This window comes from Anopheles coustani, chromosome X, assembly GCF_943734705.1.
Source record: "Anopheles coustani chromosome X, idAnoCousDA_361_x.2, whole genome shotgun sequence".
Classification (NCBI taxonomy): Eukaryota; Metazoa; Arthropoda; class Insecta; order Diptera; family Culicidae; genus Anopheles; species Anopheles coustani.
This window is the reverse complement of record NC_071290.1, coordinates 1,865,900-1,880,251: the sequence shown is the minus strand read 5'-3', so window position 1 is coordinate 1,880,251 and position 14,352 is coordinate 1,865,900. Positions and strand designations below refer to the sequence as shown.

Genomic DNA, 14,352 nt, shown 5'->3' with positions numbered 1-14,352 from the left:
TAAAGAATAAATTATGCCAAACAAGTTCTGTCAAGGGTGCTCCCATTAGTGTATATTCTACCATTTTTTGTATATTAGATATTTTCTAGTATACAATGTCTTCTTCTTGGTAAACTTGGTTTGTTTAAAAAGCAAATTAAATGTGGTTGCAACCTCCAACCGTCGGGATAAGAAAGGTACTAAACTGGTCGTTTCCAAGGCAACCAGTACGTTTCGTTTGGCCCTCGGGTGCGTTTGCTATCTTAATTGAGCAGGAAAGACATGAACGTCACATTGGTATACAAACGAGATCGCGTTTACGCACCATCTGATTGTGCCGATCAGTAAAGGGGGGAAGAGATCAAGGAAACTCGGGCACGCATACATGGAACGATCCAAGAATGGCGCGCGTCTTCATACAGGTGCGCAAGTGCAGGCCGTCGTCTGCGATAAGGCGAAGTCGAGTCTCCACCATTCCCTTCGCCAGGGCCAGGTTTCGGAGGGCCAGGAAGAGCGGCAGGCAGGTTGGGGGGTGTCAGTTTCCGCGTACCGAAACTGAAAGCGAAAGCAAGGTCACGACGTAGACGCACATTTCCATACTCACCACCATTTACCGCCATCGACGACGCATACATCGCTGTAAGCGGGGTTGCATCACCTCTCCACAGCAAACACTGGCGATTGCAACTCCCACATCACGTCCTTGACGTTCCCCTGCCCAGCGCCGCATTGCGCTGATCCTAATTCATTGTTTTATTAATGGATTAATTAGTGTTATGAAGTAGTCCCTGGGGCTCGGGGTCCTCTCCGCTGTAGCCGAGCTTCCGATTTCGCGCCGATCCCGGCGCCCTAACCCGCCGGCGAACAGTCGATTTGTTCTACATACTTCTGTGACGGGAGAAGCGTTAAATTGGTTGTTAATTTTGAGTACCAGTACCGGTTCGCGAGATGAACTGGTGGACTGCCCGACAGGTTGTTTTACCTTGACAAGGTTGCGTCTAGATTCGCCTACCGATGGAGCGAAACCAGAGCAAACCGGACCTCAAACCAACGTGGTCATTCACACCGAATTCGTTTTTTTTCGTCGGTGCCGCTGACAAATCAATTCGCGTAATGTCATACACGTTTCTGGAATGGAATTGACATTTCCTCTGTATCGGAGGTTTTACCATCGTTCGCTGGATATGTCCAGAACGCGTTTTAAACGTTCATTTCGTTCTAACGAGAGGAACACTGGACGACCTCTACGACGACATTTTGAAACCCTTCCATTGTTCTGATGGTCCCCCAAACCGTATGGGGGTTTAAAACAAGCTTGTGCAATTCGGCCCTTATAGCCTCAGAGAGACCTCTGGCATATTTTGTATGTTTGAAATCTTAGGCCAAGTACACGTGGCCAACATGTGGCTATCACATATCTCAATAGTTGGGGAGTTGAACCAGGAAGGATTTTAAAGTCACACTAGTCATACGCAGGTATCTGCTAATATCTGTGTGTGAACCTATGATCTCTTGTAGGTTTAGGATTTCTGGCTGCATTTCTGATTCGTGGAAAAATGCTAGTTAGATGTTGGGACGGATATTACTTACTCCGCGAACTCCACTGTACGTACGTAACGCGTTCCAAACTGTTCAAACAAATACCTGAGGCAGAAGCCTCGACGACTGGAAACTGTCTGCCGGTTTGCTTCGAACACCCGCTCGCGACGATTGCACTTTTCTGTAGCTCATTCTAGGTTTCGGCACATTTCTCCCACCCTTGAGTGCCTTACCTTCGCCCCCCTACCGAAAACCCGTTTCCGGTCCGCTGAGCTGGTTGATTTGTGACCAATATTGGCCTGGCGTGTCTTTCGGTACCCATTCTCCAATTTGAGGCAAACCCCAAAACCGATACATTCTGCACGCAACGGTGCACCGGGTATGAAGTGAAAATGCACGTAAATTGGGATAATGACTGCAGCGGGGCCGACGAAACGTATCGACGAAAGAGGAGCGCTCGCGTGACCACACAGAGGAACCGTTCTCGTTCGGTTTGGTTGGATTTGATGATTAGCTCGTGTCTTCTACTTCCCGACGAGTCTGGAGTCTCTTCTGAGCCCAACGATCGGGCTTGGGGAGTGACATCCGAGAAACTTGGGGCGAGATCTCCATTGCCTAGCGAAATGTACTCGAACCTTAAGAAATGGCAGGTGCATAGGTGACTAAATGCAACTCTCAAATTAGTCAAAAATGGCAAACCCAAAGTTGGTTGTAGCTTCAGTTTCGGAATGTACGCAGCGTGGAGTTCTACCGATCTCTTGACCGTTATGGATTAGCAGTCGCAAAATAATTTTTCAAGCTTGGGTTCCTATTAAGGCATTTATCCTTTTACCAGCTGGAGCTGCACGGTTCGATTACCAATTCATTACACCCACGCTGTTAGCTCTTCTGGTACTCTGGTCCCCTGGTTTACAGGGGGGAAAAAAAACCGAAAGTTTCTCCGACGCTGGTTTTTCCTGCTCGCATATACATTCTGTCCTGCCTGCATTGCGTTGCATGCTCGCCGTCCGCCGTCTCCTTGGGTTTTGGTTGTGCACCTGCACAAACCCCCGGTACCCGATGCCATAATTCCACTGTTCTTCCTTAAAGACTCGCCTCCTCCACTCACTCAGCTCCTCCTCCGCTGCCGGGCACTCACCCGTCCCGGCAGCGAATGGGCTCCGCTCCGGATCGAACTAAGCCGTATGGCGCAACGCCAAATCGAACGGTACAACACCCTCACCGCAACAAACGATCGCTGCCTCCTGCGTTCCCAAATGCACCACAACCACCACTGCACCCGTTCGCCTGCCCTCTCGCTCGCTTACCCAGTGTGTTCCGCGATCGGTGCACGCTTTTCTAGATCGTACGCCGCATCTCGCTCTTGCTCTGAGCCGCTCGACGCCTCGGCGTACCGACTGATCTGCGGCAGATTAGGGAGTAATAGTTGCGGCCAACCCTGAGGTAGTACCGAAGAACCGAAGAACCACCCCCCGGCGGGCGGGGCAGCGCAGGGAGGGACGGGGCGGGGGGGGGGACCTCTTCAGTGACGGGAAGGGAAGGGCATTCCGCTCGGGCTCGGGCGCTTTTTGATTTGGATCGGGCGTTTCAGGCGAACGCGTTTGTTTAATGTGTGTTGTCTGTTACTCCAGTGCCCTCGGTCTCTGTGTGTGTGTGTGTGTGTGTGTATGTGTGCCTAGTTTTTGTTGCCGTTGTGTACGCTCTTCTCCCTCCCAGCCGCTCGCGATCGCCGCCGTCGCTCCGTCTCTCGCTCGCTCGGCCGCTTTCTCTTACGCGCGCTCACCGGCGTTTCAGCCGCGGCTCCTGGGTTTTTAGCCGGGCCGACTATAAAACCATGTCCGGGCGCAATGTTGAGGCACAGTCCGCAAACAGTCCTAGAGTCCAACGCATCCGGCGGCTCCTAGGAGGTTTCAGCACTCAAAAACTCGTTCACAACGAAAAACCACCAGCGTCCATCATCCATCGAAAACTGAACAGTGGAACACCGGAAGTGACCCGTTGCATCCTCTCCTGCCAGATCCTACAGTGTGTGCACAGTGTTTGTGTGCTGCGTGTGTTGCTAGTGTTGTGTACCAGTGAGCAAGAAGAGGAATAAAAATGAAAGCCTTCGTAAGTACCAGTAGCGATCCACTTCCGCTGGCCAGAACAACGTCCTGGTCCTCTCCAAAACTCCTTGACTCCGCTCCCAGTCCTCTATCCGACCATAACTCCCTGGTCCCCAATCCTTTTGCCATCCCAGGAGGAGTACTGTTAGGGTACTCCTCAAAAAAAGTTACTCAGCTGTTGTGCCAAAATGAGTGTCCAAAGTAGCGGAGTGTAGTACTGAATCGCCAATCATCGATCAACCAAAGTCTGGGACATCCTATCCTATCAAACTAGCTGAGAACTCTTATCTGGCCAGAGTCCTTGGAGTGGGCGAAGTTTTGGAAGCACGGACTAAATAGGTGGTCACTCATGTTTTTGTTCTCCCATTCTATGGCTCGGCGCAGGTACTTGGATCTGCAGTGTTGCTGCTGGCCACGGCCTCCGCTTCCGGCTCGTACCTTGGAGTCGCGCTGTCGTCGCAGTACCAGGCGCACGATGGCATCGGTGGCTACTCGTACGGCTACGCCGAGCCCAACTCGCAGAAGCACGAGTCGAAGGATGCGCACGGTGTGACGCACGGTGGCTACTCGTACGTCGACGCCAACGGGCACGTGCAGAGCGTGAAGTACACGGCTGACCCGATCCACGGATTCCGCGTCGCCGGCACCAACCTGCCACAGGGTCCTGCCCCGGTCCACGCTGCCCCGGCCCCAGCCTGGAACGCCTACGCCTACGCCCCGGTCGTCCTCGGCCACAACGGAGCCCCGATCGACACGCCGGAAGTGCAGCACGCCAAGGCCGCCCACTTCGCCGCCCACGCCGCCGCCAAGGCCCGCCTCCACAAGCGCTCCCTGTACGCCTCGTACCCCTGGAGCTACGGTGCGGCCGCCCCGGTCGTCCTCGGCCACAACGGAGTCCCGCTCGACACCCCCGAAGTCGCGCACGCCAAGGCTGAGCACGCCGCCGCCCACGCCAAGGCCCTCGGCTACGCGCATCCCGCCGGCCCCGTCCCGGACACGCCCGAGGTCGCCCACGCCAAGGCCGAACACGCCGCCGCCCATGCCGCCGCCCGCGCCAACCAGCACGCCCTCGCCCCAGCCGTGAGCCACTCCACCACGCACGCCATTCACGCTCACCACGCCCCGGCCGCCCACTACCCGCAGCACGTCCCGGTCATCAAGAACGGCGTCCCGGTCGAGACGCCCGAGGTGCAGCACGCTAAGGCCGCGCACTTCGCCGCCGTCGCCAAGGCCGGCGGATACGCGCCCGCCCACGCCCACTCCTACTACCCGCAGCACATCCCGGTCATCCACAACGGCGTCCCGGTCGAGACGCCCGAGGTGCAGCACGCCAAGGCCGCGCACTACGCCGCCCTCGCTGAGGCTGGCGCTCGCGCCGGATGGTCCGCCCCGGCCGGACACGAAGACGACGGCTCGTACGATGGCCGATGGGACAACCACTACTAAGCTACCCCAATGCACCACCACTACCACTCATCTACCGCCATCTCTTTGTACGCTTCAATCGCGCGCCCCTAACCTTAAAAATCCTTCCAGCACAATCCAGCAGATGTGCGGAGAACGCTCCAACACCAAATCTCGAACACGCGAACGCAGCTACACGAACCTCCTACCCAGTATTACTGTCAAAGTCAAGTCATACCCCCCCCCCTCCTCCCCCCTTTCCTTTCCTTTTCCGCGTACCACTGTTAGTGTGGTGAGCCCAAAGCCGCGCGCCTATAGGATATAACTGCTTGAGCAACAACGGTCAGGCTGCCGCCTGCCACCGACTCGCCCTCCCTTCCCCCACACCCTCCAGCGCCCATGTTGCCCCACGGAAGACGTTGTGTGATATGGATACATATGGTTTTTTTTGTTTTGAGTGCTAGCGGGATTGTCCAACCCTCGGTCCTTTGCCTGCAAGCCGTCGAGGAGCGCAGAGTTGTCACGCCACCGGTTCATCGGCCGCGACTAGCTGGCTCCACGATCGCACCGGAGAACATCTCTGCGGAAAGGATCACAATCGAAAGTGAGGAGTCTCATCATGAAACACGAAAACGATAACGAAAACAGAAACGAAAACAACAAAGGATCCGGAGCGGATTGCCTGTCCGCTCCCTTTCTCTGTTCGGCCCAACACCCGGTCGGTTCCCCCCCTCGATTCCCCTTCCTTTTTGGAGGTCGCGACCGACCGTGTCAAGGAAAAGGAAGCAAGCCTGAAAAAGCAAAACCCGGAACGGAAAATGGGAACCCCCGGAGTGCAGGGGAGACCGCAACTGCAATCGCGGTTTCGTACGGAACAACAGCACCCGAACGTGCAACAGGTGAAAATGGGAGAAAAAAAACGCACTGGAGAGTAGTACCAACAGGGGATACTAGCAACAACATCGCTTGAGAAAAACAAACAACGAGTCCGAGTTGCTCGGAGTTGGGTTCGGCGGCGGCGGCAGCATGAAGAAGATAAAAACCCAAAAAAAAACAACAACATGTATATGTTAAGCGAGGCACGGGGCCCGCGGGGGGGTGTATATGTAAAAAAAATGTTCAGTTACCCACCCCCCGCACAGGGCTACCCGCGCCACACACCACACACTCAAACCCGATCAAATAAAGAGTTTGCTATTCAATGAATTGAAGAAATTCGTCCCCTTTGCTTTTTCCGTCGTGAGTCACACGTGAGTGGGTGAGTGAGTTAACTCTTCCCAACGAGTGGTGGTTTGCCAAGATGATTTATTTTGATTCGTTTACGATTCAGCTCGCTTAGGATAATTTAACTCATTCGAGAATCGAACCAGTCTAAATGAGTTATTTAACTCACTCACTTATCGTGATTCGATTCTCGGGCGACTCTTATGACTCATGAAAGAGCTAAAACATTCTCTTATGATTCATGAAAGAGCTAAAACATTCTGAGTGATCCAAATCCCTTTGGACGAGACTACTCATTAAAAGTGAGTTAAAGAATTGTCTATCGATTCCGACTCATTCATGCTGGACTGTATCGTTATTCTCGTCTCTAGTTCCAAACAGTCGACGCCTTCGGCAGGGAGTGGTACAGGACGGGAGAGAGGGGTCCACTAGATGACATAATGAATACCCGGAGCGAACCGCGAGCATATCGAGCAGCTCCCGCAATGCGCGAACCAGTCGCTTCACGAGTTAACATCGGATCGAGCACCAGACTTCCTGTTGCATGTTGCTCGTCGCGGTTGATTTCCTCCATCTTGAAGCGGAGGGGTTTCACTGTATGTTGCCCTCGGCGAGGAGCAGGTGCGGGGAAAAAAAACAAATCAAGCTGGACGACCGAACGCATTGCATGATCGGTCTGTCTGATCCGCATCGATCGACTTTCGGGCCGGTTGAGTCGCAGCGTAACGCGCTGCTGATTAGGTCTATTACCTTTGTTGCAATTACGACGCATTGCGACGCTGCCCTGGAGCCTAAAGGCGGCGCTCGCTTACTACCTACTAGGTTCAGGGATCTACGTCACTGTTGGGGGGGCTTGCCCTGGCTGGCGGAGCTCCATATGTCTGTCTGTGTTTTCTCTGCTGTCTACATGTCTATACGCAACATGAAAACACTTTGGGGTGAAGGACGGGTGGACATAACCTCAAAAAAGGTTTACTTTTTGATTAAACATATTTCTACCAAATTCCGGGGAACATCGGACATACTATCCTCCGTTAGAAAGTAAAAGGAAGGGGAAGTCAAGGACAAAACCCGCCGAAGGCACACTGTTGATACTCTGTCTGTATCCACCAGGCGCCCCCATCATGTAACAGACACACTTCTCGATGTGTTTATGTCGAAAAGTAACGACCAAATCAAACGCCAGTAAACGGAATGACTAACTAGTAGACAAATGAAAAGCTCAAAATGTCATTCAACGGTTTTAAATATGTTTTGGCGTGAATAAACAAGTACGAAAATGGGTAAACAATCGGCCACGCAAGCGATGCCACACTTTTCGATTTGACGTTACGTAAGCAAAGAGATGTTTTGTGTGACGAAATCATTTATCATCCTTGTTTCAACATTCGAAATGATATTGAAATAGTGAAGGGAGTGTATGTTTCGTACTCTCGCAAGCGAGATTGAAAATTCCATTGCACCATTCCGCGTTTTACGGAACGGTTTGATGGAAACTACCGGGGGGTGCGCTTTTCAACTCGTGTAATGCGGATTGCATACCCGCACGGCGCAAATAACGAAGCGCGTGTGGGTTTAGGTGAGGTTCGTGTCCATGGTGACGGCGGGCGGAATCAAATCACAAAGTGGCGCGCTGTTTTAAAAATAGACTCACACGAATGCAGGCCCAGCTTTGCATTGGCTTTCGGTGGACGTCAGCAAATAGAGCAGCAGTTCCTCGCTGCTGCGACATGTGACAACCGGAAACCGGCAATGGTGCGTCGTGGGCATTGGGGAGAAACGATTCACCGGTAGCCTTCGCAGGTCCGCTTCTCAGGTCCTGGACGTGTTGAGCGTGTACACCATTGTTTTAACGCCACTACACCATTCCCGGGGAGGGTCTCTCTCTTGGTCGGAGGTACCTACCGTACGCCCGAGCTAGGCGGATGGATGGATTGATCGGTATAATCGCTGTCACCGGCAAACAGTGATGGTGAGGGGGGTGGGTCCGCTGATGAGCATAATTGAACCATCCATTGTCCGGGAGTTGGAGGTGGGTGAGCAACCGTTTTCTCCGGAAGCGAACGTTGCATTTCATCCCGTAGTCGTCGGGAACTCACGTTCAACTCCCGTCTCGGTTGCCGCCGGCTGTTGAATGCTGTAATCCCAGCCGCCCACTAATAGATCCAGAGATCCAGAAAGCCAGCGAGTAGAAACGGGACAAAACGGGCTCATGGAAGGCAGGTTCTGGAGGAGGATAAATTGCCACCTTGGAGTGTAGAGGCAGAAGGCCATCCTGAAGGCTGGAGCCACAGACATGAGCCACCTGTTGAAACTTTTACCCCACCCTTTTGCCTCCAGCGGTGGATTGTGGATTGTGTTTCGCGGTCTGTGGACAAACTTCTGTTTGCCTTTGGAGTTGCCAAATTTGCGTCGCTCGATTTGAAAACCGTTCCGCGTACCGTTTGTGGTGAGTAACACGCAATCTTGTTTAATTACTGGAATATTGAAAATTCCTGCAATCAATTTTGTGTCATAAATCCTGAAAAGTCGAAACCGGTTGCAGCCAGCTTCGAGAAATCAAACACGTCCATCCTCGAATCCGAGAGTTCGCGCGTAATGCGCCGGTTTGGGTACCGAGGTTTGCCCTAACCTCAAAAACAACGTAGCAGACCTCTCTGCGTCGTTGGCGCTCGAAGGCCACGTCGCGGGCGATCGAATGCCGGACGCCGATTGGTCGGCCGATCGTACGATGAGCCGTCCGGCCCACCGGATGGTCCCCCCCCACCCGTCACCTTCCACCCCGGCGAAAGCACGCACTCCACGGCACGGTCCGGAAAAAAAGACGACTGATAACGATAGCCGCTACTCGAGCGAGTATTCTAGGGGTTCTGGAAGAACCAGAATGCTAATCACATCCTACGTTCGATAAGACCTCGCGTGATCAAGAAAAGGGCACCGTGGTTCGGCGGAAAGGCGGGATGGGTAGCGATTGAAGAAAATTTTTTGAAATTGAATTCAAGCGAGCGAGCGAGAGAAAAACGGAATCGTGATTGCATCACGAAAACTTGAGTTATCGACGGGAGGAGATGGTAGTTTCAAAAAACCATTCGATCGTTGCAGTTGTTGATGAGGTTGTGTAGGATTTTTTGGCCCCAACCGTCATCATCCTGCTCGTGTTGGTGTTGTTATTGCCTGCCTGCCGGAATCTGAGTCGGACCGCATTTTTCAACAATTATTTCCTATTATTGACAGCTGTCAGAGGCATCCCGTGTGGTGTTTATGTATACCGGTTTTACCGTGGCGGTGGTATTATGGCTCGCGGTACTACGCCGGCGACGGCTCCAGTGGCGTCTGCTGCAATCGCTTTGACTTGCGCTTATCAAACCAACCGACCGTTGGAGCCGGGAGGAGGAGAAATAGAACGAGCGAAGATTAACGAAAATTTCAACCGATCCAAGCGCATCCGCTCCTCCGGTGAAGGTTCTGCTTATCGGAGGACGCCTTAACTTTCTCGAATCAAGTGTGGGGGAAAGGGGGGGGAAGGGTGGCTGGTGAAGAACTCTCATGTAAAAAAAGACCCGTAACGAAAAAGGTCTGCCGGCAGCGACGTGATAGTGACGACGCAGTGGAGTACTGGCCCGATCACCCAGATTTAGTTCAGTCTCGATTGTGTGCTACGAACGAGCGGGGTTCTAGGTGATTTGCTGCCTTCGCTTTGAGTAGGGTGTTTCGGAACAACAATCGTCCAACGTGTAGCTAAAAGAAAGGTACACAAGTTACAAGAGTGACTCGAACAGTTTAGAGATAGAGTTCTAGTTCCCAGATCTGAGATTCCGCTCGCCCGGGAACTACATTTGGAATTGCGTGCGAGTGAAGGTGCACCTGTCAGTGTTTAGCGATGGTGCGAGAAGTAGGGAACTTACAAACGCAATCGTCCACCATGCGTATCCTCACCAATCAATGCAGCAACAACAGCACCGGAAGCACCAGCAGTACCAGCTCGGAGGGCTCGCACAAGCAACCCGCCGCTGACCGATGGATGGGTTACGTTCTCACCATAGTCGGTAAGGCTCTAGATGAAAAAGGTTTCGCGAAAGGGACCAGACTATAGGCTCTGAAAAAGAGGACAACAAGCCTCAAATTTCAGAGTTGCAGAGTTTCCCAAAACATGTGTGTTCAACTTTCCTAATAGGCTTCCAAATTGCTGCCTTGTACTTAGAAAATTGTTGGATTCTCTTCCAATTGCAAGGGCATCAGTTTTGTCAAAACAGCTTTACCGGCCCGTTTTCCATCGACATTGTAAACAGTGATATAAAGTGTAGCTTTGTATTCCAATTGCGTATTTCATTGAAACCAAATGGTTCAAACCTGACGAAGCCAAGAATTAGGCAAGAATAGAGATTGCAAACCAGTTCTAGACACACATTGAGTATAGTTGACATTTACGTAGGGAATCTAACATATTGTTACAGTTAGAACGTCGCAGAAGAAAGAATGCATGTTTTGTAGAACGCAGGAATGCAATAAGGACTCTCTCAGAAACCTGTGAAAAGTCAAACGGACAATTTCAATTACTTGTTCACTGATAGACAAGGTACATTTGCTGACCCCTAGTGTAGGGTTCCCCCGATCTCCGACCCCGGGAGATTCGCAGATAATGTTGGGCTGCACATGTTGGTCATGAGTGTTGCAGAAGAGTACTTCCAAAGTTCAGGTCCAATTTCCAACGGCGCTAGAAGGCATCGATCACGACCTAAGGCGCGGGGCTTCCACTACCGGGAGCATAGTCCATGATGTTGAAGTTCTCATGTAGAGGAAAGGAGAAAAAAAAAACATCAATCAATCATCAAAGAGCGATGGGCGCAGGTCCGCGACCTATTTGATTTCGCCGATGATTTGTGTTCAATTTTTTGATCAACATTCCCCGAAGTCGTGAACACCGACGCTGCCTGGTACCACTGCTCACCAGTGCTACTTATCGGTACCTTCCGATGGTTTCATGTTTGTTTTCATGTTCTGTTTGCAGCTGTAGTCAGCTACGTGACGGCCGGCTTGATGTTGGGCTGGAGCAATGGGGCGTTCCAGCGCTTCAGCTCCGACACCCGGCTGCAGCATCTGTCGGAGGGCTGGCGGTTCTCCCTGGCCGCCACACCAGCCCTGCTGATAGCGGTGATAGCGCTAGCGATGCATCGGTTCTACTACTGGATAGGCACCAAGGCGTTCCTACTGACCGGGTCTCTGTTGGCGGTCGGCTCAATGTGCCTGGAGGCGTTCGCCCGATCGTTCTGGTGGCTTAGTGCCGCCCGCATCCTGGCTGGCATCTCGACGGGCCTCACCTTCACGCTGGTGCCGCCGTACGTAGAAGAGTTCGGTATCGTTAAGCAGACGCTCATGAGCGATCTTTTGTCCGCCAGCTTCCCCATCGGAGTTCTGATACGCTTTGCCGCCGGTAAGAACTCCTGAGCCGTCGTCGTACTCCAGAAAAGCTCGCTTTCACGAGCCTTGCTATCTCTTCCGAATCAGATTGGCTACTGCCGGTGGAGTTCAGCACGTGGGCATCACTCTGCTGGGCCGTGCTTCCCGCCTGCTGCTTCGTGGGAATGTTGCTGTTGCCCGAGTCGGCTCGCTTCCTGTGCGCAACCGATCGGCTGTCGGAAGCAGCGTCCGTCCTACAGCGCACGAATGCGCTTCAGCCCGGTGACCTGCAGCAGGACGCGTTCCTCCAGTCCACCCTTTCGCGCTGGCAGCAACCCAACCCGGGCCTGCTGGAAGCTGTGCGCAATCAGGGTAACCTGACCCAGCTCGTGCCGCTGCTCGCGCTGTTCACCTTCCAGGCGTTCGTCGGTGTCCTACCGATGCTGTTCTACCTGACCAACCTGCTCGAGCTGGCTGGCAGCGACCGTCCGTCCCTGCAGACCGTCACCCTCATGGCCGTCTTCGTCTGCACCTCGGTGTTCACCCGCAAAGTGGTCCGATGTCCGCATCTGCACCGTCCACTGCTCGCCACCAGCTCGCTGCTGATAGCCGTTGCCATGTTCACGCTCGGCTGGCACATCCACCTGCTGCGTATCCGCACGTCGACCCTCGAACCCGGCCAGCAGGACTGGTCACTGCCTTCCTTCGCCCTCGTGTTCGCCGCCTACGCCCTCGGCTTCCATCGGCAGCCGCAGCTGCTGCTACAGTCCGAGGTGCGCGAGGAGAACCTCTTCGGCCTGCGCACTCTAGCCGTCGCCATCTGCTGGGCCTCGGTCTATATCGCCGTCCGGTTGCTTCCCTTCCTGCTGCGCACCATCGGTGCCGGCTGGCTGCTCTGGAACACGAGCCTGGTAGCGCTCTTTGCCGCCCTGTTCGTGTACGTCGCCGTGCCCCGCTCGGACGGGTTCGCGCACAAAACGCTCCCCCCCGCCATACGCTGTTCCTCGACCAGCTCCTCCTCCTCCTCGACGTCGGCGACGCCTTCCAAGAAAACCAGTTGGACCGCGGTGCAGATTACTCCCGACCATTTCCCATCCGCTCCCCAGGGACCGGTGGAGACGGTCTGAGCCAAACGAGCCACCCTTCCCCATCACACCCCCGCTCCCCTCCCTCCACGCGGGGAAGAAGAACACTGATCGTTCTGATAACGGGGGGCGCATATTTCGACAAGCAGGAGAACTCGCGGAAGAGTTGTTTACTTTTCCCACATTGACATGACTGGCTCACGTGGCCTTCCGGACCTGACGCAGTTCGTCACGACCCCTCTCCCCAATCACCTTTCCCCCTTCCTCCACCGTCGTTCGCATTCAACGCTGTGAGTCACGCGAGGCACTATCAGTTTCTTTCTGGTTACGGATGCGGTGCGTCCGAAGCGGAGTGAGCAAACGTCGATGGCGTCATCGTGCGGATCGTACCAACCGATCGGTCCAATCGGAAAAGGACAACCCGCCGAGCCGGCGATGGAAAAGCGATAACACGGCAAAACACGGGATTTTCTTTCGCATCAGCTACCAAAACAAGAAACGTAATAGGGTTTAAAAGAAAAGGGTTTCAACTGGTCTTAATGTAAGTTAGCGTAAATATGTGTGTGCATGTGTGTGTATATGTGTGTGTGTGTGTGCGTTTGAGAGAGAGAGAGAGAGTGTATGCAATACTTGTTGTGGGAACTGGGAAAACAGAACATAACGTGTAGGTTAATAGCAAAACGACTCTTAGTTATGTTTTAACAAATTGATTCTATTTGTTTGTGGTTTATTGGAATATTTCCGTGGTTTCATCTTGTTTCTGTTCACTCGAGTTCGCTTCTCTCGATATTGTTGCCTGTCAGAGCTGCGCGGTGTCAAGTGATCATGCCGGGAGTGAGGTTTTCCCCGATTTTTGTTTATGTTTTTGCTTTTTCTATAGCAGAAACCACGACACCAACGCAGACTTAGGGGGGTTGGGGAACGATAATTAGAGGGGGTGGGGGCGCATAGGGAGGGTCGGGAGAGGGTCTCATGCGAGCGCGAAATGTTTGGACAGGATGTATAGATGTAAATTTTTCTCATAGCTATGATTTCATACATTTATTTAGTCGTAGTCTCCCAGGCGGAGGAACGAGAATGTTTTTGACTATTAAAAATATATCAATATGTTACTGTTATGCTTTGTAATGTTTGTGTTTCGGTGTTTTTTTTTTGTTTGTTTTTGTTTTAAATTCTACCCTCTATTTTCCTCCGTTTCACTTGTTTGTTTGTCCGCTTCGCGTTGTTTTGCTTTATTCTTCGGTTTGCTCGCTTTCCCTCGACACCGCTCCTCGCGGCTTTCACTTTCTTGTTTATTCTAAAAGCTTCTTCTTAGTGACTACTGCTTACCGCCTCTAAATGCCCCGTGTCCCCGATCGATTTCTATTGTTTTTGTTTGCTCCTCCCCCCTTTTGTTTGTGGAGTAAGGTTTTCCATTTCCCACCCCATCCCCCCCTTAACGAAGACCACTAAGCGTCACCACTTGTTCCTCGTGACAGATGCAACCCGCTGATAAGTTGTCTGTGCTAGAACTAGTTCTAGTGTCCATCTTCGTCGCATCGTTTGTGTTTGTTAGTGTATGATATGGTGTCTCCTGAATGTGACCGACTAGCAGCAGGAGCTACGGAGCTACGGAGAGG

At 52.7% G+C, this 14,352-nt stretch overlaps 2 protein-coding genes across 2 annotated transcripts in view; both read left to right on the top strand.

Moving 5' to 3' along the window:
- Nucleotides 1-5,069, top strand: part of LOC131269466 (adenomatous polyposis coli homolog) — a 30,409-nt gene extending 25,340 nt beyond the window's left edge. The window contains exon 4 of the mRNA XM_058271834.1: nt 4,008-5,069. Coding sequence (XP_058127817.1) covers nt 4,008-5,069 — 1,062 coding nt within the window. The remainder of the gene's footprint in view (nt 1-4,007) is intronic.
- Nucleotides 5,070-10,131: 5,062 nt separating this feature from the next.
- Nucleotides 10,132-12,775, top strand: LOC131268806 (glucose transport protein-like). The gene is made up of 3 exons (XM_058271086.1): nt 10,132-10,297; nt 11,260-11,682; nt 11,757-12,775. Exons 1-3 carry the CDS (start codon nt 10,132-10,134, stop codon nt 12,773-12,775), a joined length of 1,608 nt encoding a protein of 535 aa, XP_058127069.1.
- Nucleotides 12,776-14,352: the final 1,577 nt, after the last annotated feature.

Excerpts from the sequence above, each read along its gene's own strand:
- LOC131268806 (XM_058271086.1), top strand. The coding sequence starts at position 10,132 with ATGGTGCGAGAAGTAGGGAACTTACAAACGCAATCGTCCACCATGCGT. Across the intron at positions 10,298-11,259 it reads TTACGTTCTCACCATAGTCG|CTGTAGTCAGCTACGTGACG; the intron begins GTAAGGCTCTAG and ends TTCTGTTTGCAG. Across the intron at positions 11,683-11,756 it reads TCTGATACGCTTTGCCGCCG|ATTGGCTACTGCCGGTGGAG; the intron begins GTAAGAACTCCT and ends CTTCCGAATCAG.